The sequence below is a fragment of the Lichenostomus cassidix genome, chromosome 1Ab, assembly GCF_008360975.1.
Source record: "Lichenostomus cassidix isolate B80296 chromosome 1Ab, HeHo_3.0, whole genome shotgun sequence".
In the NCBI taxonomy this organism is placed as follows: domain Eukaryota; kingdom Metazoa; phylum Chordata; class Aves; order Passeriformes; family Meliphagidae; genus Lichenostomus; species Lichenostomus cassidix.
The window spans coordinates 2,538,071-2,563,886 of NC_139481.1; the positions used below are offsets into that span (position 1 = coordinate 2,538,071).

At 48.5% G+C, this 25,816-nt stretch overlaps 2 protein-coding genes across 4 annotated transcripts in view; one reads left to right on the plus strand and one right to left on the minus strand.

The window, feature by feature from the left end:
• Positions 1–1,100, plus strand: part of NINJ2 (ninjurin 2) — a 39,069-nt gene extending 37,969 nt beyond the window's left edge. For both annotated transcript variants that reach the window (XM_085049409.1, XM_085049410.1), the window contains exon 4: positions 49–1,100. The gene's annotated coding sequence lies outside the window, so the exon portion shown is untranslated. The remainder of the gene's footprint in view (positions 1–48) is intronic.
• Positions 1,101–1,842: 742 nt separating this feature from the next.
• Positions 1,843–25,816, minus strand: part of B4GALNT3 (beta-1,4-N-acetyl-galactosaminyltransferase 3) — a 52,286-nt gene continuing 28,312 nt past the window's right edge. Inside the window, exons 2-20 of one of the 2 annotated variants that reach the window (XM_085049407.1) lie at positions 24,851–24,954; positions 24,087–24,164; positions 18,199–18,294; positions 17,862–17,952; positions 16,863–16,963; positions 16,428–16,495; positions 15,827–15,905; positions 15,410–15,476; positions 13,544–13,687; positions 13,021–13,130; positions 12,459–12,559; positions 11,747–11,823; positions 10,324–11,323; positions 8,920–9,218; positions 8,381–8,534; positions 7,951–8,023; positions 7,349–7,502; positions 6,537–6,663; positions 1,843–5,760 (exon numbers count right to left, since the gene is read on the minus strand). In XM_085049407.1, the coding sequence (XP_084905533.1) occupies positions 5,652–5,760; positions 6,537–6,663; positions 7,349–7,502; positions 7,951–8,023; positions 8,381–8,534; positions 8,920–9,218; positions 10,324–11,323; positions 11,747–11,823; positions 12,459–12,559; positions 13,021–13,130; positions 13,544–13,687; positions 15,410–15,476; positions 15,827–15,905; positions 16,428–16,495; positions 16,863–16,963; positions 17,862–17,952; positions 18,199–18,294; positions 24,087–24,164; positions 24,851–24,954 (3,032 nt within the window). In that variant the 3' untranslated portion in view covers positions 1,843–5,651. The other variant, XM_085049408.1, reaches the window with a different exon arrangement.

Genomic DNA, 25,816 nt, shown 5'->3' on the forward strand with positions numbered 1-25,816 from the left:
CAGAGCAGCCTGAGGTGACCTTACCAGCATTTCTTGTGTTCTCTGCAGGATCTGAGCAGTGCAGCTGGAAGGGAAAGCTCTCCTCCACGTTTCCACTGACCTCAGCAGGAGCCCATGGATGAATCCAGAAAACTGGGTTAAAATTCAAAACTCTGTGTGTGTCATAGTATCCCAGCCCCTTACTGTAATGCTTTTGCAGTTCTTTGGGGTGGGAACATTGCCTTTCCAAGCTAGAGCAAACTTTGCAAGAGAAAACTGCAGGAAGAGCAGCAGGTACATTAAAAGTGCACTTCTGTAAATTTCTTTTCTTATTTTAGCTACCTGCTTCACATATTCAATATTGGCTCATTTGGTAGAGAAGACTGAATGATTTAATTTGTAGGCTAAATAAATAAGTCCAGCTTTTTTTGTCTCAGATGTAAGTTGATGCACTTAAAGCAATTCTACCTAATAGTTTACCTCCCAAATGTTGAATTTCTCAAACTAAAAAATAAGTTTTCCTGGGAGGACAGAACAGTGTGTGTACATGAAGATAGCTAGAATCAGTTCAAATATTTTCCTAGTGGTTTAAAATTAAATGTGACATAGTTAAGAAAACAATCAGGTATTTCCAGCATTGGAATATTAACAAGGAGAGAAAATAGTTATTGTGCTCTGATGTCATCATCAGGGACCTATCAGGAATGATGTCAGAATAGCCTGACAATATTTAGCAGAAAATGAAGAAATATTGTACTTAAGGAGACAGCCTATGCTTATTGCCACAATAAAAAATTAGTTGCACAGTGTACTACTTTATTAAAAAAAGGACCATTATGATTCAAAGTCTTATCACTAATATAAATGTTCTTAAATGCATTTGGTTTATATTGACAACTCTGGGAATTCTCTTGTATTAGAACAATTTGTTTCCTTTTAAAAAAATCCTTTGAATTAATGAATTTCCAGATTTTTATGAGAAGAGTAAAAATTTTCGATCTTAAATTTTTTAACTCTACAGTCATGCTAAAAAATGGGATTTTAATAGCCTTATGTAAGCCTATTTAAATAATTACATGCTCTTTTGATTATTAAATGATTTTTTCCATTGTACTGCAGAATCAGAGTTCAGTATGGACTTTTCATTTTGCACATCCTTGCCACCTGAGAGAAATGTCATGAAAGCATCCTCACTCAGCCCAGGCAAGCACAAGACTGGCAGCACACTGGAACACTTCCCCTCCATCACCTTTAATATTAATAATTTCTTGTTATAGTGAAATCACATTCATTAGCAACCTTGGCTGCATTTCCCCCTCTTCATGTCTGCCTCCCTTTGCTGCCAAGCTTTTGACACTCAAAGAAGGCACAGTTGCAGTGCAAACAGGGCAAAATGGAATCTAAATAAGCAGTTGTTGTGAAAAGAGCTGACCTCCCATTTCTGCAGGCTGTGCCAAGTTCTGAACTGGGCTAGGCTTCACCTGTGGTCTTCTCCAGGAACTTTGTTTTCCACATTCTCTCATCACATCACACTTGTGCTTTGCTGGACTCTGTATTTGTCCAATGTTTCCACCTTGTTTCACATGACAAACACATGCAGACAGGAGAAAAACTGTTTTGTTGCCATTTCATTCTCTGCACACCTAGAGGGGACAGTAGCAGGGCTCACTCTTGTCTAACTTTGCTCACTGCATCTCCCACCCACCTCTGGCTGCAGAGCTCCTGCTGCTTGGGCAGAGTGATCTGTCTCTCTGGTATTGCCTGTGCTTTCAGTTAATGAGGACAGAGGAGCAACACCTGCTTTCTAATCCCTGCTGCATAGTGCTGGAGGTGCAAGGAACACACAGACAGACAGAAGAGAGCTCTTGTAGGAAGACAATGTATTTATAAAACACGAGGGAGAATCTGTATATCCCCCAGCTCCAACAGAGAGGTGGCCCAGGAGTCATCTTGAAGGCACAGAGCCACTTTAAGGCAGGTAGTTCAAAGGTACAACTCAGATTTTCAACACAAGGCATCTGTATCTAAAAAACAATCGACTTCAGACATTTGTAGGCAACGAGGAGAGATGTTCATACCAGGCAAACATTAAGACAATGATGAAACAAACCACGTTATAATTTTCACACAATACGCTTTGCTCAGATGGAAAACCAGCCCTCCTTCGTTCCCTTTGCTGACCTGCAAAGCAAGCCTCAGCACCACAATTCAATCCTGAAGACACAACCACATTTGGAAGCAGAGCCCCCTTGCCCTGCACCTCACACTTGGTGGCCTGGACTGCCCAGCCTGGTCACACCCTACCCTGGGGAAGGTCTCCTGTGCAGCATGGTCCATCACTCCCCAGGCAGAGCACTTCCGGAGCAGCTTGCTCCTGGCCTGATGCAAGGAAAATCCTGTGCAACTGACTTCCTCCAGCTGGCCAGGCAGGACACAGCCAGGATGCACATGAAGGCCAGAAACTCCGGCACAGCTTCCTAAAAAGTTCCTGGTGACAGAAATGTGACCAGCTGTTGAGGGGAGTCAGCTTCCTGGCCATGTCCTTTCACTGCATGGCTGAGGGATTGCTCCTGCTATGCTTCCTGCTTTCCCCCTCTCTGTGACTGTCTGGGGAGAAAAACTGCACCTTGTTTTGGAAGAGGGGCAGCAGCCCCAGAGTGAAGCCCAGTGCTGCTCCTGCAAGGTTTGCTGCTGGCCAGTAAAATGGGGAGTGTGGAGCCCTTTGTCTCCCTACAACCTGCAGTGAGGTCTCTGAGCATGTGGGCTGAAGACAGTTTTTGTCCCCATGGGCTCTCTGAGCTCCTCCACAGAGGCTGCCAGACAGTGCCAATTAGTATTAATCATGTTTACTACTGCAGTGCTTGGATACCAACTGAGAATTCCCACTGAAAGGGAAGAACATTTGAGATGGCAGCTTGGACAGTGGGGACACTGACCATCAGGAGAGTGGACTGAAAACCAGTAACTCCTTACATCTCCACCAAGGACTCCTCACGAGGTAGTTCTGCTTACCACTGGCCTGGGTTACAAGGTGTGAAGGAAGGAGTACAGTCACAGCTGAAAAATGGGGGGAAAATCCTCAAATTCTGCTGGCAGTGCTGCAATGAGGGGTGCACCCTACTGTCCAGTCCACTCTTTGCTGCCTGTCCTCTGTGGTGGGGAAGAGGGGCTACTCATGCCATTTAAGCCAAGTGAGATACCTTCTGGATGCACCTAATTCCTGACAATGAATGCCAGCTGCTAACTTTAGGTGCTGCAGACCACATCCACAGCCAGATGTGAAACCACACGGTACAAATAACTCTTCTTGACTTATGGGCTGCCACTGAAGCCAGAATTCATCTGCAAAGTGGGCACCATGCTGCTCTCAGCTTGATGGGGCCAGACAGCTGGTTCTGCTGACGCCTCGCCGTGCCCCAGCGCTCGCCCTCCCGACAGCCTCTCCCCATTCCACAGGGATTGCGTGACACAGCCAGCCCGGGCAGGCTGTGCAGGCACAGTCCTGGAGCCTGGAAAGCAGCTCACCTGCACACTCGTGGAGTTGTGCCTGTGTCTGAGGGAAGCACAGGCTCTGACATGCACCGAGAGCATGACTGACACTGCACATTCCAGGCAGAAACAGAGCTTATTGCAACATTGCATCTAAGGGCTCTGGTGTCCCAAACTCCTATAATACTTAAAAAAAAAAAAATTTAAAAAACCCAAAAACCCGTTGACTGCTGTCAGTCTCTTCCCTCTCACCCCAACTGGAGTGATTTAATTTCTTAGCATCTGCATGGGTAAAGTATTTTCCCTCAATAGGAAGACTACTCTGGCTTGGGCAGCTGGCTAAAGGCTGCCTCTTCTGGGATATTCAGTGTCTCCATTATGCCAAAGGCTCCATGGATTCACAGACACAGCCATCTCCTGCCTACTTCTCACCACAGCTGCACACTGCACAGCAGAACTTTCTGGTATCTGGCTGACATTTTCCTAGATCCATCAGTCACAAACCCCAGACTGACGCAAGCAGATGATTTGACAAGATTTCTATCTCACGTGCCAGAACTTGCATGTTCAGTTTTCTACTGCAATAGCGGAACTTGATGGACTTGTCAAGCACCACAGACCCAGTAATAAATGAATGCTGTTCTGAATTGGCATCTACTCCATCAGCAAAGAGCAAAAAATCTAGTACCATGTCAGCATTGCCTGTATTCTGCATACATCCATTACTCACTCCTCAGCAAGTCCCCACAGAACTGGGCACCATGAGCAGCCTTTTCAGCATGGTATGGGGACACTGAGGCTCCAGGGCAAAGCACTGAGTGCAGGGGGATTTTTGGGTTTATTTAGTCTCCTAAAATGGCTACAGGGTAACAAATTCTCGCCTTACATTAACAGGAGTTTTTGGGGATGAGACTTCCCTGTAGCATCAGGCCAGCTGTGGGCTCTTCTCCACAGTTCTTGCATCAATGACAGCATGGATTTGCCCATCCTTTAATTCACTCAACCCTCTTCTGTCCTCACTCTTTGTTACACCCTGTGCATGTGCCAAGACCTGAGGCCACCTCCTTTGTTCCAGGCCAGAGCTCCCAGGGCTGTTCCAGAGATGAAGCACCAACAGCCATGCTGGTTCTTCAACCAAAAAACCTGCTCTTTACATAAGAGTCAAACTATGACAAGACAAAACTAAGAGGACATAACTTATTAAATTAACTTTTAGATGCTGCTTAAATGTACAGGATTTTAGGAGCAGAAGACTCTGTCTCCCCTTCTGACAAATCACAATATTTCAACTAATAAAATATTGCCACTTCCTCCCTGCTAGGGTTTCCCTGATATTGTTAGGACAAACACACGTCTGTCAGATAAGGCTGCAAAGTTCCTCCTGAGATGCCCTGTTAGCTTCTCTGTATAGCCCCTCCACTACCCTCAGGCAGTGAATCAATAATTTAGGTGGAATTGTAACATCACCCTTGCCAGCTTGCCCAGCTCCAGGCAAACATGGCTCTTGTAAGGGAAATGTATTTGCATCTCCATCCATGGCCCATAATTTGCTGAACACGAGCTGAGTTTTTCATAATGACTGAAGTGAAAAGCACAGAGAAACATCTAAGCACCAGCAGCCTAAAGTGCTTATCAGCCCCTCCACATCCAGATTTCCTTGAGTCAGCACATGGGCATGTGGGTGCAATACTGATCAGAGAACTTTGGTCCCCTGTCCAAAACCATGGATACTGGAGAGATGGCGAAGGAGAGGAAATGGGGACGGTTGTGAGCTGTTTCTTTTTTTCATTCAAGTATTGGAAGAGAAGCTGTGTTGCTCTAAATAAGTCATTCTGGGCTTAGCTGGGATTTGCGTTTGTTTGGTGCAAGACTCAACAGGAAACACAGCACCTCTCCCACTGTACCTTCCACCAGACTGCATGGCAGGAAATACAAGTCCTTCACTTGTCAACATCTCCCCCACACACCTTCCCAGCCACACATGGATCCCACATCTTGGGTACAACGGCTGACAAGAGAAGCTCCCACTCTGCTAGCCTGATCACCCCTTCCTCAGCTGTGCCGTCCCATCAGAGGGCTCTGGAGGCAGAGGAAGGGTTTGGGCACTCGGCTGTGTGCCCCAGTAAAGTGCACATCTGGATGAGATGGTGGACAGAGCTGCCAAACAGCTTTGGGGTTGAAGGCTACAGTGTCTTCAGCTGCCGTCGGTTCCACATGCCCCGCTTGGAGTGAAACCAGTGGAAGAAGTTTCTCAGGGAGAGACGCTCCACTTCCAGCCCAGCCTGTAAGATCCTGGCAGAAAGAAAGGTAGACTTAGGGAAAATTTCCTCACAAAGATGCTGAGGGACTCAAACCCAGGAAAACTCTTTTATGTTGTGCTGTTGACAAGAGGCTGCAAGTAAACTGGATAGTCCAGAATAGCTCAGGGGTATCCCATATCCATAAGCAGGAATCTAATGACACTTTCTGAGTGTTTATGCACCCTTGAGGGCAGGACTGGTCAGGAGTGCCTGCATATGCCAAGATAGAAGGAAAGACAGCTGGAAGCATTGCATTGCAGTCAGCTGACAGAAAAGACAGGAAAGGGCCCAAACCCTACAACTACAAAGTCAGAGGCCCAAGATTTGTGCAGCAGAGATCACTCATCACAAAATTCTCAGAAATTGTAACTGTACCTCATGATTTTTAAATGCCTCTCCAACAGTTTGGGGCAATTGCTAAATGTTATATGGGAAATGTGAAGGACCCAGACTGTGCTCTGCAGTAGTTCCAGAGGACAGTCTTCATGATCACCAGTGCCTGATCTACATGAGACCAACCAGCAGGGTGAATGGAAGGCAGCAGAAAATAGCTGTTCTCTTACTAGCGGCTGCACTAGAGTGTTTTGTGTTTCCTCACTTACTAGGCTTGAGGTCAGGACATCCTTAAAGACTCTCCCTCACTGACCAAAGTTATGGTGGCAGGAGTCACCTCAATCTCCTTAGATCCCCACTCCCATGGTCATGGATTCTCCAGGATACAATGGGTTTCCCCTCCTGAGCACTTGAACAATGACAATGGATGCCTACCTGTCCAGGAGTTCCCAGTCCTCTCCTCCCCAGCGGTCCCGAAACTCTTTTGTGTTCATGCCTCCAATTTTGTCCAGGTCAGACTTGTATATGCCCAGGAGACCAAACCCATTCACCTCCCAGTAGCCTGAGGAGAGCACAAGAGAGGCACAGCTATGTTTGGGCTTTGAACCATGCATGGCTCCAGCAGAGCTGCTGCAATGAGACTCAAGCTGCTTTTAGCACAATGTTGACAGCAGGGAGTAAACTCAGCACCAAGGCAGAGCCAACCATGCCAACCAGCTTTGGGAAGAGGAAAGGCTTGTGGTCAGACAGTATGGTCTGTCCTGTCAACTTGAGAGCAGAGCCTCTCACATCTCCTGTCTGGCAATATAGTCCCAGCTTCCCAGTGTTGTCCCTGTGCCTGGATGGCTTAGGATGCCCACCTCTGTCTAAAGGAAATCCTATGCTAAAATGATCTATGCTACTTTTCTCCCTCACCCCTGGTCTACCAGCTCTTCTCAGGACAGGTTGTGCCTCTCAAGAAAAGAGAGATATGGACAGAAAGGAGCAAAGGAGGGTTTCTCTAAGGTCCTTAAATCCATAAAGAGCCCTAGGAGATGACCAGGAGAAACACCAGATAAAGGGCTCTGCTAGCTTTTTGATCTCAAATTCCAGGTACTGAATGCTGTTAAACCCCATCCTATGTCTAACACACACCCTGTGGACCTGGAAGTACCTCAAGCTCCAGACCTGACAAGGCCAGAGGAACAAATCTAGAGGAGGCAGGCACTTTCTTCTTTCCTAATTTCCCAAAGTCTGAGCCCTCTTACCGTCAGGCCACTGTGGGGACATCCCACAGTGCAGCCTCATGACCATGGGTGCAAAGGCCATCTTGCCTTCCACGCAGTGCTTCCTGATTGAATCGATGACTCCAGCAGGGAAGTGGATGTGAAGGTCACAAAGGAAGACAATGCTGTGTGGGTCCTGGAACCAAGCGTACCGGTTGGGAAAAAAATAGGTTGACTTTCAGTAAGTCTTGCTTGAGAGGGCAGGAGGACAGAGATATGGGAGTCAAAAATCTCATTACTGCATCAGAAAGTGAGATGCCAAGGGCTGGGAAAACATCCATTGAGTGGCTGTTAATGACGAGTGTGAAGTACCATGACCTGGCAGAGCCAGTATCACAAAACTGCTACTCCTGGTTTCCCTCCTGTCTGACAGTCCCAGCAGGTGGACCAAGACTCAAACAGAGCACAGATTCCTCAGAATAAAGAGACCTTTACTCTGGAAGGACAGGAAACACAACTACATTTGATTTGGTCTGCTAAGCTATTCCTTTCCCCAAAAAACAGTGTGTTCAGTACCAAAAGCAGTGGCAGCACCAGACATATACTATAAACTTCCCTGCCCACCCCAAGGCCCCCAGACTCACCGTGATGAGGTCTATCCCTGCCTGCAGCCCAGCAGAACGCTCGAAATTCCCTGTCAGCCTCAGGTACCTATAGCTGGGGGTCAGAGGGGAAAGGAAGTTCAGTGGCATAGGAAGCCCCACAGGCAGCACTACACCAGACTTGCTTTCTCTTCTCTCTTGCAGTCTTGAATAAGAAGACTAATTCAACAAATTTGGCTGGGAGACTACACCATGGTATTGCCTCACATATTTGTAACACTGTTCCATGCATATATGTGTATGCACATCATAACAAAAACATATTCCTGTGGAAGTGCAAGGTCTGGATGGTGTTTTCTCTGGTTTTCCAGCTGCAGCAGGCTGTGGCTGCTCAACACACAGAGACTCTCAGCTGTGCTGTTTGCAGGCATATGTGTGTGAGTGGCTTTTGGTGACCAAGTAGAACTCTCACCTGCGCAAGGCAGACCTTTTCAGAGCCTTCTCTACATCCATGTCATCACTGCTGTAGTCTGTGATGATGACATTGAAGTAGGGATCCTTAGTGACTCGGAACAGCTCTTCCATGTCAGAGATAAACTGCAGCACCCAACGTGCCTGGTTTTTCACTGGTTGTAATCAAACAGGGAGAGATCAAAGCAAACTGATTTCAGTGATGGTGTTTTTTCTCAACAGGCAAGGCTTCTTGCCTCTTGTTAAACCCTGACAACCTTGCAGGGATGATGAAATAGGCCCAGGCTGAAAACCTGGTCCAAAGAGCAAAGGAGTCAAGTGTGGGTTCTTTCCCACCATGTGACAGGGGTTTTCTTTGAGCTTACAAGCCATGGGGGTCCTATCATATTACTGAGGGTATTTAACTTCGAGAGAACAGAAGTTGGAAGTGACCCAAGTAAGATGGCTGAGACTGGCTCAGTCCCACTGTCCAGCACTGCCCTCACAGGAACTGCCCACTGTGCCACCCCTTGATGTCCCTGGGAGGCAGGTCCCCCTTACCTGGCACCACGAAGTGAACCACAGCCCGGTGGTTCCAGGAAAACCCCTGGGGCCAGCACAGCTCTGGCTCGTTGGCCGCAGCCATCAGGTGCCGCCGGCGACCCCACGCCAGGCTCCTCATCCTCCTCTCCTCCTCCTCATCTCCACCGACGCCCTGCCAGCCCCGCGCGAAGACGAACTCGGAGAGGCGCACGAGGCGCTCGCCCTGCTCCAGCAGCTCCAGCTCCAGCAGGTAGCGGCTGCCCCGCATGCGGTCCTGCCGCTTCTCCACGTTCACGATGCGCTGCAGCTGGAAACGCCTGCAGGACACAGAGCTGCATGGCCACATCCCCTGCACACCAACCCTGCTCCCACCTCCAGCTCTGCTGGGCTCCTTTGGTCAAACCAGCATAAACCTTTTTGTCCCCGGCTTCCCCCTGCTTTGCACTGCTTCCAAAATCCCATGGGAATGTTTAGCACCTGTTTCTCCTAAATCCACAAGCATGTGGGATTAGACCTGGGATTCAAGCCAAGGGAAAATATTTGGCGAGAGAAATGAAATGAAGGTGACACGGAAAATAACGAATGTGTCTGAATGATTGTGTGGGGCTGGTAATAATGAGTGTATTCAACACCACCTGCAATGATCTTGGCACAAGGAGTGTGTTTGGGCTGCTGAACCTGCCTCACGACAGCTTATCAAACAAGAACATGGAGCAGGACTGAGCAATCATACAGTAAAAACTGGCATGAGCTGTAGATTCAGAACGGCCAAAACTGGATGCCAGGTCGTGCCCTTTCATATAATAACAAGAGTTTCTGCCATAAAATAAATGCTCATCAGTTAAAAAACCTGAGAAAAGCTTGTGTGTACTGCTCAGTTACACCTGACTGTGACTGATGTGACCCTGAAAAAGCAAATGTGATCTTAATATGTAGCATTAGGCCTACTTCCAGCAGGGATTAGAAACTAGTAACACCCACTCCATAAAGCATCCAGGATTTTGGTCACTCATGTATAGGAAGATTAACTGCAACTGAAACCTGCATGAAAAAAGACTGGTAAGAAAATTATAAAAATTAAGGGCAGCCCAACAGAAGGGTCAGGAGTTAGATTGTTTCACTTATGGAGACGCAGAGGAAGTATGTCTGTTTGCCAGAAGGGATGGTAAATTGTGAGAAGAAAAAGAACCATACCAAGACCATGTGAAAAAAAGAGTACCAGCAAAAGCTGGTCCTATTCCTCAGGCAAAAGAGATGTGTTCAGAGTCCAATGTGTTACACAAATTCCTTGCCTGAAATCTTATTTACCACATGCAGTTTATCCTCTGATTCTCATCAGTTATTCACATGACAGATATTCCCTGTGCAGCATGGCAAACCAGCTCTGGGACAGTGCCCTTTGGTTTTCTCACCGTGCCTTACCCTTTACTCCTCTGGTTGAGCTTCCTCAGGAAGACACGAGTAACTTCCAGGGCCTCCCTTTCTCTTAGCAGCAAATTTCCTGAGGTGTTGCACTTCAGGTCAATCCAGTCAGTGCGCAGCATGTGGAAGTCCAAGTTGCTCATGCTGAAGGTCTGCTCCCAGTTGACTGCCTGGTCAAACGCTGGCATGTAATCAAAATCCTCCTCATCTTCCTCCTCTGGCTCCCCATCCACTTCTTCCTCTTCCTCTTCTGCTGCTCCTCCAGACTTGCCCTTCGCAGGAGAGGCCACCTGCGTCTCTCCTTTGTCCACATCCCCATTTTTGGCTGCTTTTTGCTCAGCAATGTAGGACTCCACTTGGCTCAGCCACTGTGGCAGCCCAGGCTGCTGGCTGGGGCTGGCAGAGCTCACTGTGTGCTTCCCAGCTTTGCCAGGAACTGGGCCTCCTTTCCCAGCTGGCACAGTGCCTGCTGGCTGCAGCCTGTCCTTAGTGGTGCTGAGGTCTCCTCCAGGTCCCACCCCTTTGGGAATTGTGACCCCTGAGTCCCTTGGGTGGCCAAGAGACTGCTGAGACACAGTCCTAGAAGGAAGGTTTGCCCTTCTGCCAGGCACTCTCCCCTGGATGGCCCTGGCATGCTGCAGAGGGCTCCTGGAATTGTCTTTGATGCCAGCTTTTAAACGGGGTCTGTTTGTTACTGGGTTTCCCTCCAGGTCAGTCAGGCTGAGGCTTTGGTTGGTAGAGGCCAGCATGGCTGATTTGATACCAGACCTTTTTGTCCTTCTCCTCCATATCTCCTCTCCTGCATTGCCAGCCTTCACCGAGAGGAGCCGGCGGTGCTCGTGGAGGGAATAATCATCATGAATATTATCACTGCCCAGCACACTGCTGGGGGCATTGCCTGCTGGCTCTGCCCTCCCTGTGCCAGGGCGCTCAGGGGCACTCGTGCTCTCCGTGTCCTGCTCCTCATATTGCAGCTCATCCATGTTCCCCTCCTGGGAGCCTGCAGGACGAACTGAAGTTACACCTCTGGCATCTTCCTGCTGCCTTCCCTGCCCTGACCCAGGCACCCACCAGGCAGCTATTTCTTGCTCCTCTCTGTTGTGAGCACAAGCTGCCACACTGCACACCTCTGGCTGTGCTGCTCCTGCCCATGTTTTTGCAAGAATTGCACCTCAGCTAAGCTGTGGGTCTGAGAGTTAGCTGCCATGTTGTCTACTGCAGCCCACTGTTTGGTGACCTCCCAATCTGCCTCAAGAGAAGTAAAAGTGGCAGTAAAAGTCTCCTCCCAGACACAGAAATCTGGTAGGAAAGGCTGTGACTTCCTTGGTAGGGAAAGTCAACAGCTTCTTTCAGCTGGTGCTGCATGACCACACATAAGTGACAGATAAAAGGACCCTCTGGGTTCTGACATTAGGGTCCCTACCTGGCTGCTCTGTCTTTTCTCCAGAGTCCAGGTTCTTCTCTGACCGATCCATTTTCATATACTTGTAAAATCCAAATCTGCAGAGGGAAGAGCAAAACACAAGTTTGATGAAAATGACTTTGCCCTTTCCTGGGAGGAGGAAGAAGGTCTTGAGCACAGGGAGGCTGTTATCCGTTATCTCACTGGGAAAGCGACCTTCCTTATCCTGCAAAAAGGTCCTTCTGAATGGATGGGAGTCCTTGCACAAGGAGTCTGACTGTTGCAGGGAGGGAGCATGCAAGCAGCAGTTCCCTTGTGGGGCCACCACTGGGATCAGGGCACCAGTGAAGATGAGTGACATGCATTTCTTTCCCCAGAGAGCCCTGCTGGTGAGCATGCTTTGGCTTTCACAGTGACAGCTATCAGGAGGCTTCAGACACTGTCAGGCAAAGATTGCTGGGAATATACAGCCTGATGTAGGAGAACAAATATGTTCTGACTCAGCTACTGGGTTAACAGTGCAAGAAAAGCACTGCTAATTTCCCCATGAGACCTAAACATATTTTCACTTAAGTTATCAAAAGAAACTATAAATGCTTTAATGTTTTGCAAGGCTTAGGGGATCTTTGAGAATTAAGAGAGTCCTACAGAAGTGAACATGAAATTCCACAGCCATTCCAGCCTTCAAACTCCTCCCCACCCTGCTAGCAAACTCACATTTACAGCATCCTACCTTTCCAAATAATAAGGGTTTTCCTGGTAGAAGCATTTGTTGTCTTTCTCCATGTGGCTCAGGCGGCTGTAATCATTTGGGTAAACAAAGGATAAATGAACCTATGAAGAAGGGAGAAAGACAAAGTAAAACCCTCATAAATGCCATACATCAGTCACAAGGTGACCCAGACGCAGCTGCAGGGTAACCAGCCCTTTCTAGAGGGAGCAGGAGCTGCTCACTAACTTTTGCCTCTCCAGTAGCAGGCTGTGAGACTGGAAAACAGAAGGAAGCATGCTAGGATATGTGTATGGATGTGCCTTTTTCTCTCTCAGCATCTGTCCACCCCAAGTCTTATAGCAGAGTGAGAACTAAGATGGAGAGAGGTGGCCAAGTCCTCCTGAAGAGATGCCCAGGGCTTCAGTAATCCACACATAACTCCAGTCCATCCCACGGAGAATGAAATCCTCAGCCATTGTGAGACTCCATGTGAGGGCAAGCTCAGGCTCCATGGCTAACGCGATCTCTCTCCTTCCCCCTTGTGCATCCCTGGGCAAACACCTGCTTAAGAAATCACACTTACAAACTGCAGTCCCTGGTAGCGCTGCAGAGGAAATCCATTCACCAGGTAGCTGGGCTTGTATGGGCAGTCTGGCAGAGCTCGGCGCACACGAGACTTGCTGAGCAGAGGCACTGGGAAGAAGGAACACAGGCAAGAGTTGCACGAGGAGCCCTGCTGTAAACCATGCACCAGTTTAGCTACGTCTGAGCCTGGGTTCTATTAATCCATGTGAAATATTACGAAACAGATTAAACAAACCTTCTTGCACAGCTCATCCCTTTATATTCCTTTAAGGCACTTACACAAAAGTATGCTTGGGGATGTTGTGTGAGCTGGATACCAAGAAAGAGGAAGTGGCTTTAGTCTGTGCTTTGTCTCCTACAGTGACTGATACTGTAGCTGCCCCTGTCTTCTGCACCAGTGATAAAAAAGCATGGAAGGCCATGCAGTGTAGGAGGATAACTGCAGTGTAGGAGGACAATTTTTCCCATCTGTGCTCCTGCACAGGCTGCAGTTACCTCCCCAGCTCCTTTGCAAGCCTTACCTTCATAAAGAGTGTCCCGGGGGTCAGGCTTCAACATGTCAGCTGGGTGTGCCCTGCTGCCTGTGCTGTCAGCAGGTCGGCTCCTGCCACTGGCCAGCGTCTGCGGGATGTGCCCAACCTCATCCATCTTTAACAGCGTCTCATCTAGAAACCAGAGAGACAACACAAGGGGGAGGGAAGGGCTCATTTGTCCCTCATCCCAAAAAGCACCTCTCCCCAATGCCAGCCCTTTCCAAATGGCATTGCATCCACTGTGCTAATGCTGTGTCTGTCACAGGCAAAGAAAAGGCTTTGACCCAGAAAGCTGGAGATGGAGAAGCTGTGGGGTTGGAACATGGATATCACTGAAAGCAAACACACAGTGATGAGTAATGGAGGAAAATGACCTCCTGCCTTGGACACACCAGCACTGGTATGCTGAATAGGCCCCATGCTGGCAGGAACTACTGGACACCTCTATATTATTGGTATTAAGTTTCCTTTAAAAGGAGGTAAAGAAAGATGAATGGGAGGAGAAACATGAGGAGTGGAGCTTTTTCCTGAGCTGGAAAAGGATGAGGACCTTGGGGAAAGACCTTCAGTGACTGAGGAGAATGTTACTCCACAAGGGGAATGATGCCCCACAGTAAGCCAGGAGCAACAAGAAGCTCAGACTCAAGACTGAATATCAGTTACATTTTTCCTTGGATGCTGCTGTCACACAACTTCATGTCTCCATGGATCTTACTCTAAAATGAGGGGAACTGAATAAATATCCATGAGGGAAAAGCAATATCCTGCCAAAGGCACTGGTGTCCAAGTTTTGGGTACTGAACTATTGAACTATATGGGGACACAGAAAGAATGGGATGTCATGGGATAGAGCCAAAGGTTAATATGAAAGAGGGAAAAACTATGGGCAGAAGGTGACAGATAAAAATGAGACTGCAGCACTGTACCTAATCATGAAGAAGACTGATATCCCAGAAGATCCCTATTCTACAGGGAATTAATAAGAAGAAAAGAGCAGAAGGAAAAAGGATGAAGATGGATGACCTAATGGAAAGACCAGTCCTGGCCAAATGGCAGGTTTCACAAAATACAGCAGCAGGTTGCAATCCAAGACACAGCAAACAGATGTCTTGATTACATAACAGAGTCTTCCATGCACAAAAGGGCTGGCAGGGAGAAGAGTCCAGAAATATTGGAAGGCAACAGCAGTAGATATGGCAAGGGGGAATGCTGGCAGAGGAAAATGATGCTGACAAAGCCAGGTAAGGGTAAACAGGACTAAGGAGCTTCTTAACTGATAAAGGCATCACTTGATGTGCTAAGAAGGGTTTACAAAACAGGAGGGACTGGACTGATGTGTTTGCAGCAATCGAAGAGACCTGAGGCTGGTACAGAAGAAAGCAGCATCCCCCAGCATTGCCAGTGTATCCTGCTGTGTTCAGGACCCAGAGGGAAATCTCCTGGAAGGGCTAGAGCAGCCCTTTCTCCCTGGTCGTGTCCAGCTGGCAGTGCAACCCCACAGCTCTCACTTTATGGGACTCATATTCCCCCTGGCCCTCGGCAAGCCAACTCCATCCTGTGCTACTCTCAATCTAGAATGCTTCTCACCTTTGCAGACTCTGCCCTTCCTCACTACCTCTAGACTTGCCTGAAATAATCTTCCAATCTTACTTCCGATTCTCCCATGTTTAATAATGAGTCACACCCTTGTCCAGAAGTCTTTCTCCTGAAGTGTCTCCACCTTTTTCTCCTAATGATGTGTATGCCTGGTATTTGCCTGGCTAGACTATGATTCATGGCCAAACAGTGTGGATGCTGATACATTTAGGAAGAATGGGGAGGTGCTTGGGTAAAACTTGTGATGAAGATACTTACTAGCAAAAAGGGAGAGATATTGGGAGTCGATGATTTTGAACTTCGCTTCTGGGTCATTCAGCCTCCACTGGAACAGAGAAACACATTAAAATGAAGTGCTTAAGGAGTTAACCAAGCCTGAACAAAAGGAACACACAAGATGTTTTTCACCAGATGGGGCCATCAGTTTCTTCTGTTTCCCTACTGGGACTGAATTTACCCAGCAGCAAAAGGCTGGGAATGAGCATGCAAACCAGGAAAGGCCAAAAAGCTGCAATAGAGACCAGAGAAGGAAGATCTATCCCAAGCAAGCAGAGGAAAGGGGTTCTGACACATGGCCAGGACTATCCCACACAGAAGGTAAGGGCTCTGGGTCCAAACATCATTCCCAAACTCCATGGGGACACACATACAGCACCACCATTTCCACAGACTCACTGCTACTTCCACATGGTCTGTTCCTCTGTCATCCTGCTTGTGCAGCACCTCAAAATAGTACCTGCCTGTCGCTGACAACCTGTGAAGAACAACGTGTCTGTCACCAGGAGCATTGAGGAACATTTCTTAGCTTGTCAGCAGACAATGAGTGGAGAGCAACCACACCCATGAAACAACCTAATTCTCAGGGTAAGCAGGGTTAAGGCTGCCAGGAAAATCCAGATCCTGACAGTGAGATAGGTAGCTTTCCTTGTGCACCTGGAGCACTCCAGACCCTTCTCAGTTAATTCTGAATAACTCACTTTCAGCCTTGCCTGCTGGGTTTTGGCCTCTGGGAAACCTGGCCAGTTCCAAGGCAGGAAGCTCAGGATATAGTTCATATAGAGGAGTCTGGATGTGCTGGTGGCTGATTGCTCCAGGGAAGAAAAATTCAGTGTTGCATTCCTGCAGTAAATCAGCAAAGCTTTGGCAATACCCCAGAGTAATCCCTTTCTCTGCATTGCTAAATTCTTCAGGACAAGCCTGGGTGCATTTTCCCTGTCCTCGTGATTTCCTGGCCATGTGCAGAGGTGGCTGGGAGCGAAGGACTTTGCTCACTCACCTCACCATGTTTGACTTCTGGCTGTGAAATTTCCCAAATTCTCCTGGTGCAGTCCACTCCTTCCCTGTCTGTGAAGAGACAGAAGATGGCTCTAGTTCAGATGAGTTTTTTGTTACTGCACTGACAATGATAAAAAGGGAAAATTGAGCTCCCTCTTCCCTCCAATTCCTCCTGGTAAGTCATCTGTGAAATCCATCACCTGTGGACAGATTTAAGTCCCTTAATTGTGAACAAGGGACTCCCAATAGCACTACCAATATGTAACTGGCTTAAGGTATCACACATCATACCCATCTGGCATCTGTGCTGATATTGTCTGTAGCTGGGCAGGGAAAGAAACTTGGGTAGTCCAAGGAAGTGCTAAGTCAAGAAGGTCTCTGTTCCCACAGAAACATTAAAGCCTTGATGGGAGAAGCCGTGCAGCATGCACTGTACCTTGCCTACACTGGCCAGCAGCTGGAGACCAGAGGGCTTTTCATCTGGACTCAGCCAGAACTCAGCATTGTCATCCGCAGCAATGGCAAACTGAAACTCCCCTGTCGAGAGATGGAGGGAGTAAGTATGGCTTTGGGGTAAGGGCTTGTGCACAGAACAGATCCTGCTGCCCTAAAATGCTCTCTTTGCCCTTTTTCCTGGTGAGACCAGACCTTCCCTTTTGATATTACCACCTTCATCCCTTTGAACCTTTCTGAATTCTCTTAACTCTGCTGTGACTGAAAACCAACTTTACACGTGACTGGTTCACTATCCCTCCTGCAGGTTCACTATCCCTCCAGCACTGGCTTCACCTGACATCTAACCTGGAAAGCTAAGAAATCTATACAAAGCCTCCCTTGGCACCCCTTTTGCTTCCAGACCAAATTTTTGTGTGAGATGCTGTGTTTGGATGGAGGACTGTGCACATGGAGCCCCAGAGGGAGACAGAGGTGCTTGAGGCTCCCTCTTTGTCCAGGGTCACGGGGATGGCAGCTGCAGGCCATGGCCCGTGACAGAGGGGGAGTGCCAGCAGGCTGCTCGGGGCAGAGGCATGCAGCTGGGGGATCCAGATGTCAGCTGCTGTCAGATGGCATTCATGCACCCGGGGAGCAGCAGGGACATCAGTGATGTCATGTACAGTCCTGGCCATGCGGGGGAGAGAGGAAAAGCTCAGGGACTGTTCGTGCCCACAGCAAACTGTGGGGCTGTGCATTCACAACAGCATTGTTATTTATCTAGCACTTCCCATCTGCCTTCTGTGCTTTTCCTTTCCACCTTACAAGGGAGGCAGATGTGTTTCCAGCCACGCCAAGGCCACTGCCAGTCACGCACGCCAGCCACATGAGGGACCTGGTGTTGGGATGCCAGGGTGAGGCACTAGAGGCTCAGCACCACTAGGGGAGGGAGGGGAAGGTGGAAGAGACGTAAGCAAAGGCACAGCAGCCTCAGAAACCTCACCATCGGTGAAAGGATGCAGGTAGCCAAATATCCGGAGACCGTAGTTGGTCCATTTTGGGGACACAGCCAACTTCTTCAGTGTAGTTCTTGTCTGAAGTGGGAGCAGAAAAAAATTTGTAAAAATAATTTTAGCAGAAGAGCTGCCAACTTGAACTCTTGTGAAAGCTCCCTGCTCCCTCAGCAGGAGGACAGAGGAGGTGGTTGAGAGGGAAGTGGTGGATTTTAACAAACAGCAGGACAGAGGGAGACAGGGACAGGATGTGAAGGGAGCAAGGGCAATCCACCTGGCAAGCTGAGCTGCAAAGTGCAGAGCAGTGGATATCATGGTCTTACTCACGTGAGGGAAGAGGGGGAAGTGGAGGTTTCTCCTGAGCTGCTCAATGGAGCTGCCACACCAGTCCTCAAACACATGCAGATTGGCCTGGCCCTGGAACTAGAAGGCAGAAGTGGAGCACCATGAATTGTTGCATTTGTCCTGAGTCCCTCCCCTGCTCTGACAGCCTTGGACATGGCCCTGGTACTGGAGAGCTTGGGAGAGTGAAGGAAGAGTCCTCTGATGGGCTGGTCTGCAGGAGACATGGGTCCAGAGCCCTGCTTCTCATCTGCTGAGGCTGTGGGGTTGGTCCCTGAATGGCAGCAGGAACTGTGCTAATGCTTGGGACATCTCAGGTACATGGCTGGGGCTCACTCCAGCAAGGAGGAGTTTAACCAGAGGGCCACAGAGTGGAACACACAGCAGGGTGGCAACAGCTCCCCATGATGTAATGATTCTCCAAGGTGTTTTGGACTCCCTCAGCATCTCAGGGCTGTTTTCCTGACCTGAGGAAAAGGGGACACCCTATGCAGGGAGATGGCAGATCACCCTCTCAAAGTCTTAGAAGAAAAGCTCATAGAGGACAGCAGGGACAAGGAGATGGAGACCCATCAGGGTGGGGAGCAGCAGCACAGGCAGGTCAGCAGGCAGCATGGGCTCCACACGTCCGCAGAGACACAGAAACACCGAGGGAAGAAGGGATTCCATCCCAGACAGCACAGGAGGGTGTGCAGCGTGAGCACAGCATCCTGCTACACAGCCAGCCCTGTCAGGAGAGGTTGTCATTGTCCTACTGAGACCTGGAGCACAGCTGTGCTGGGGAAAGCTTTCTGGCCACTGTAGGACTTCATCAACATACCCCTCAAATGACAGATGTTATTTTTGTCAGAGCCGTTCAGAAGGGAATCACTGTCTGCCCCAAAACAAAGTCCAAGCTTTCTGCCTGCGACCAGTGGAGCAGGATGCTGAAACCCTCCTGGCAGGACTGGCATCCAACAGTGAAGAATAAATAAGCTGGACACAGTACAAGCTACCTTAGATGGCAAAATGCTGAAGAAAGGAATAGGTTGCCCTGGGACCAGGGAGGTTTTGCTGTGGCTGTCTTGCCTATATAAGGGCTGTGTGAGCAGGGCTGGGGAAACAGCCTGAACAGCACCCAAATGTCTACAGATGGCAGCAAATTCTTAGTTTTCGCTGGGGAGATTCTGGCAGGCCTGAAGCAGCACAGTGGAGGAGGGTCTAACCTCTCAGTGCACTCCTGGCAGAGGAATTTCTTCACGGAGTTATTTTTCCCAGGATGGTGAGTTGGGGGTGTGTTTTGAAGTAAGCTGTGACTTGAAGGAAGGCCATGAAGCAGATTTGGCTCCACACCAGTAATGCCCACTGCGAGCTGGGGACTTTAGTTGTGCACGTGAAAGCCATTTCAGTGTGCCAGGCAAAGCACATTCACCACTGCTGTTCTGGAATGATCTCTCATCAGACCTCTCTCACTGGTGTCCTCACTGCCAGGGCTTGATCGATGTCTGCAAATCCATGATGCCCCCCACTAACATCTCCTCCTCTCCCCTCCTGTGCTGACATCCCTCAGCCTGGATCCTGCCCACCACACAAGAGGAAAAGCAGCGAGACAAAGGGGATGTAATTTCTCAGAGCAATGCACATCAGAGTGCAGACAGACAGGGCTCAGGATGCAGCCAAGAGAAACGCGGGACTCTGCAGGAACTTGCGATACAAATAAATCACTGCAAGCGTGACAAACATTGCAATTTAATTGCTGTGCAGTCCCATGCCCCTTGGCCAAATCCAGGGTCCCACCCCGTGGTCTTACACTGCTTTTCTCAGCCAAATCAAATAATGACAACTGCTGTTTCTTGTGGAACATGAAGTGAGAGGAACAGGCTGGGCTCCCACAGCGAGTCGCTGCCAGAAAGAGTCCTATGGAAGTCTGCTGCTACCCACAAGTGATGCTGCTTTTTCTTGCAGGAGAATTGCTTGCACACTGCAGCCAGCAGGCTCAGAGCTCCATCAAATGTAGCACAACACTCCCACACTGTGGACAGGCTGGCACTGCAGTCCACTCCTGCCAAAGACAGATCCAGAGGATGCTCCCAAAGCTCGGGACTGCAATGAAGATGGGCTGGCTTTGACATGGGATAGCCCAAGTGCAAAACCAGATATTTATGAGAGAAATTCCAAAAGACTGGCTAAACTTGCTGAAACATCTGTAGACAAAAACTTGCAGTCCCATTGCAATACAACACTTTACTGCAGTTTGGCAGTATTAGGGAGAGGGCAGCCTACTGAAAAATAAGGCAGATACCACTGTACCAAGATGCACCATCAGTAATTAAAGAAATGGTTCCTGAGTTATCTGGTCCAACACTCCTGCCTCCAAAATCTTTACAAAGCCTCCTGAGAGTTAACGAGATCACTTTGCTTTCCTGCATCACAGCTACTATTAAGTGGTAAATATTAAGTATTTCTTGCAAAGCAATTTTTGAATCTTTTCTAAATCAACATACTTTCTCCTGAGTTACAGCAGCTTAACTTAGTTTCTGCTTCCTCTTAAATGGAATAAAAGAACATTATTGACAGATAAGTGCTGGCTGCCCAAAGTGCTGCTTTGGGACTGAAAACTGAGCTAGGCTTTAATTTTAGGCTCCCACGAGCCATCAGTGTAACAGCTGTTTTGAAACTCTATCACCTCTGTCCCCCAACTCAATTCATGGCTGCCCATTACAGGCAGCTGAGGAATTCCTCTCTTTGCTATATGAGTATCCTCTCACAGAACATGCCGGAAAAATCTCCTGCTTGGAGCTTTTGCAGATTGCAGTTATGGATAAAGATCACCACCATTCCCAATTCAAGCACACAAACATCAATGGATTTTCTGAAATATGGTTTTTAAGACATGATTCTAAAACATGGTTACTATGTTTGACTTCCCAGATTGGAGCTACCTGGTCCTGTTTGGTAAAGAGCTGGAAATTTAGGACCTAGCTAGCAACAAGTTCCCCTTCTCACCTTAACATCTGCTGTGAAAATTCTGGATAGACTGATTTGGCCAGAACCAAGAATAGAAGCTACGAGTCTGAGCTTTCAACGAGAGCTGGTTTTATTTGATCTGTGCCTTCCCATTTAGAGGGCTCCTCAAAACTGCCTGCAGACCTGGCTTTGCAGTAAAAGACTGATATTTCCACTTCCTTCTAGTAAGAAATGTTAGATTATCAGCTCCTGCTACAAAAACAGACCACAGAGGAGGATCAGGAACACAGAGAGCCCAGACCTCTTCCTAGCCCAAACCCTGTCATGTCAAAATTATCTGTGGGATGGCACCTCACACCCAGGAGCTCCTGCTGAGCAAGGAGGCCAGGGAAGAAAGATCAGGGCAAGCAGCAAAGCTGAGAGGATTGCAGCAGCAGAGACACGACCTCCTGCCCTGTAACTGGAGCAGGATGGAGAAGAGAAGGCTTTCCTAATTTAATCCCAGGCAGCTTTGCCATCACAGAAGCAAATCAGCTGCGTAGCTGCACGCAGCCCAGGGAATGATAAACAGGGCACAGAGAGGGCCTGAGCCAGGGAAGAAAGGCGACATTGTGCTGCCAACTAGAAACTCCTGAGTTTATAAGACTCTTCTGTCTCCTCAGAGTGGCTGCAGCCCCTCCTCCTGCCTGGCCCAGCTCCCCTGACTGGGTGACATTCAGCAGCCAGCAGCTGGGCTTGGCTACACGCTCTGCTGTGCTGGGCACTTGTGGGAATCCATCAAAGCAAGTTAGCAGCACAGCCCCCTGTCTGGATGGGCACGGGGAGACAAGGAAGAGACAGCAGCAGGGACAGAGCCAGCAGCAATAGCTTTGTCTTTCAGTCCTCTCAGGAGAGGATGCTTCCTCTTAGGGCAGGTTTGGTAGCAGGACAGCACTCCAGCCTGAGGAGGCAGTGGGTAATGTTGGGAGCTGGAAAACTTTGCTCTGGTGCCTGGAAGTGACAGAAAGGATGGGGATCATCATGTGTACAGGCTCCTTGAGGAATCAGGAGCAAGGCTGACCCCTGCCTTCCCCCAGATGCCACAGCAAAACTTCAGTTAGGGTTTTCCAACGAGCACACTTTCCCACCACATTATTCAAGGCTGAAGACTTAAGCTGCCTATCTCATATCCTGAAACTGAGAGAAGAAAATTGAAACCTGTCCTTTTTTGGCAATACTGGCTGCCAGCTCACCCTGCAACCCTGTTAATTATTTATGCTTGTCAGGAATATGCCTCTCTATTCAAACAAAGCTGTGTGAGGTATACAGGTTTTGGGACTGAAAACTGAGTCAATACCTGACTGTGTGAGGTAACCTGGAGTCCCTCCCCCCAGGAATTAGGCTGCAATTAAGTTATTAGAGATGCTGTGGGAAGGGCACAATGGGATTACAGACCCTGGGTAATTAATTTGGGCAGAGTCACAGAAAAACTTAATCCCCAGGCTGGGAGAAATTTCAGTTGGTGGATAAGAGGACAGCAAGGAGCCCCATACAGAGCTGTGTCCATGGATTCCTCTCCACCTCCTGCAGCTGCTGCTGGTGAACCACTGGCCTCTGTTTGCAGTCAGGGGAACTCTGCTGACCCTCTGGGTACAGACCGTGCTGCAGCAAGGGCAGGAAATGTTGCCTTATAAAGCCAAAGAGAAAAGTGTCCAGGCCACAGCGTGCACCTCAGCACCTGCACCTCTAACCCCGTAAAGGTTCATTGCACACCACAGCTGGCCACTTTCAAGATTCACATGCTTTTGAGAAATCTCTAGGGAGAGGATCAGACACACAGGGCAAAGCCTCAGGGAAGCTGGGGGATGCCATGCAGAGCCTGTATTGCCCAGTGCTGTGGGAGAAGGGAGCAGCAAATGCTCAGTGTCCTCCCTGGTTTGCTCCTGACATCCTGCTGGCTCTTGGCCAGTAGCTGCTCATCTGTTAGGTGGCCCTGCCTGAACAGCACTGCAGCTGCAGGAAGACCCCAGGCTCCAGCTGGGACCAGCACACCAGAGCTGATGCTCAGACGCAGAACAGATCTATGGTCTGGTGTGGTTCTGGGCACTGGAGGGTGACTGCTGCTGGCTGCTTCAGGAAAGCTGTAGCTCATGCTGCAGGGACCTGAACTGCTCCTTGCTATGGCTGGATGGATACACTCTCCCTCCATCACTGAGATCTGCAGTCCTGAGTGCATGACCAGCAGCCTGCTTCCCTCCCCAGGGGAGCCACAGAGGCCCTTTAATTTGTACAGGTCTCTAATCACCTGGAGGAATTTAGTGAGCTGGCTCCATTAACTAAATGCCCCCTGGCTGGTGTCCCTCTCATTAGAAGCAGGCTGCATTGCTCCCTTATCTGAAGGGGAATGATGAGATAAGGGAACAGGGGAGGAAAGAATAATGAGCCATGAAGGAAACAAAGGGAGTGTTTACCCCATTCTGCAAGGGTCACCAGAGAGGGTCTCTGGTCATGGAAGTGCCACTGAAGTAGGGAAATCTCCAGGTATGACACACAAGGGTTGGATGGCAATAGCCAGAACAAGACCAGAGTGTGACACTACTGTGTGCCACAGCCATGGATTGGCTTGTTGAATGCTTGGCCCTCACCCCAGGCCTGAATAAACTTCACTTTTCAGGAAGGTGGTGGGCTGCCTGCTCTCAGGGCATTGTGGGTGGGTGCTTGGTGCCTTAATGACTGGTGGACACACCAAATTATCTGGAATCTGGACACTCCAGTCCTTCCAGATGATTACTCAGGTCTGTAAGTCATTAAGCAGGGAGAAGGTGATAGGGAATGGACTTCTAGTTAAGTGAATTAATTACCAGGCAGAGGTCCCTGCCTCTCATTTTTGCTGTACAGGTCTCTAGCTATAACCCCACTCACAAAAAACGACAGAGAAAGGCACCCACCTCTGGCATCCATGGGACATGGCTGTTCACTGCTGCATAATTTGATTTATTCCTCTCACCTCTCTGCAGCCCTTGGATCTGAAATACAAGTAGAGGAAAGTCAAAACAACCTGATAAATGATATGGCACTGACATGTACAAGGGAGTTCTATACAAGCTCTACAAGAGGCTCAAACGTGGTCACAAGAACATATGAGAAAATAAAACAAGTTCTCAAGCTCCCTTTCCAAAGAACAGGCCAGTTATCATGGACATAACAGGGTGAGAATGCTCCCTGGCTTTTTTGACAGCACATTTTCATGATGAACTACTGAGGGAAAAGGATGACAGTATTTCATAACTGCTTCCTAGCACAGAGTTAAAACTTAGGTCATTCTCTGGGTTTTTTTTTTCTTTTCCCCCACCCACGTTTCAAAAATGTCCAAGCAATAGTTCTTCCAGCACTGCCTTCAGTCAACAGTACTGAGATGTGCTCCAGTGGAGAGCAACAAACTCTCTCCTGACCTTTCACTTCTGTTTCTATCTTGCCTTCCTGTGCCACAAACCCAGCCAGCTTCACCCCACCGCTGCGGCTTAGTACATCTAAAATAACTTAATTGACTACGTGCAATGACTCCACTGTTCACGTTGCGGTGAGTCAGCTCAGGTTTTGCCCTGTGGCAAACTCTCTTTCCTGTGTGAGCAGAGAGCTGTCTCTCGGGGCCAGCATCAGAAAGGAAGGGCTGCCCTTCTGAACGTTCAGAAGGCACCCCAAGCCTCCTCACCTGGTGTCCCAGCTGCTGTGGATAGTCAAGCTGAAGGCTTGGGTCCCCACCTGGGACACTGATGTCTGACAGAACCTTAGCAAGCTCCCTCCAGCTTTCGTATCCTGTACAGAGGAAACAGAAAGAGGTGTCAGGGAACAGGCTGAAAAAAAAAATTGTAGCAGTCACCAGAATAAACTGGTCTTTACAAGGCTGAGAGACCTCTAACAGTCTGGAATGGTCCAGCAGAGACCTGGAGTTTTTTATGTTATTTGGAGTTGGGAGACTGACACAGAGGAAGAAATTGCCTTTATCTTCCTTGAAAGCTCTCCCCTCCTTCTTATTAATTTAATACTTAAATTAAAGATTCATCATAGTTCTAAAATATATGTCAGAGATTTCATTAATCACCACAGGTCTGAGAACTTCTTTTTAGACTACTCAGATAATCCCAGGGGTCAAACCAAAGAACATCAAACTTTATCAACTAGCAGTACCAAAGAAAAATATGACAATAACTAGACTATTAATTTATTTAACCATCAAAAGCGTCTTATTCCTTTATGCACCTATTTTCACAATAAAAGCTTCGATTTTTCTTTTCTTGAATGAAATTACAGACACTCATCTGGAATGCCTACAATATTGGCAGTGATGCAGTCAAGAACATTACTATTCAAGTAGTATGTTCAAGTACTATTCAAGTGAAGTCCCCTTCCAGGTTCAAAGCAACTTCATTTGAAACTCCCTTCCCCTCTCATTCTGCTTGATCCACAAGTCAGGATCAATTCTGACTTCCTTCCAAAACTTCAGTGACCTCCTGGGCTTAGGAGGGACAAGGATGAGCAGCTGCAGCACAACCCTGTAGCTCCCTGTGCCTGCTGCCCCTCTCACTAATGAGACAGCGCTGGTGAGCAGAGCTCAGACCTCCCAGCAGTGCTACAGTGGCTCACACTATGTGGTTTCCAGATCTGATAAACATTTTGG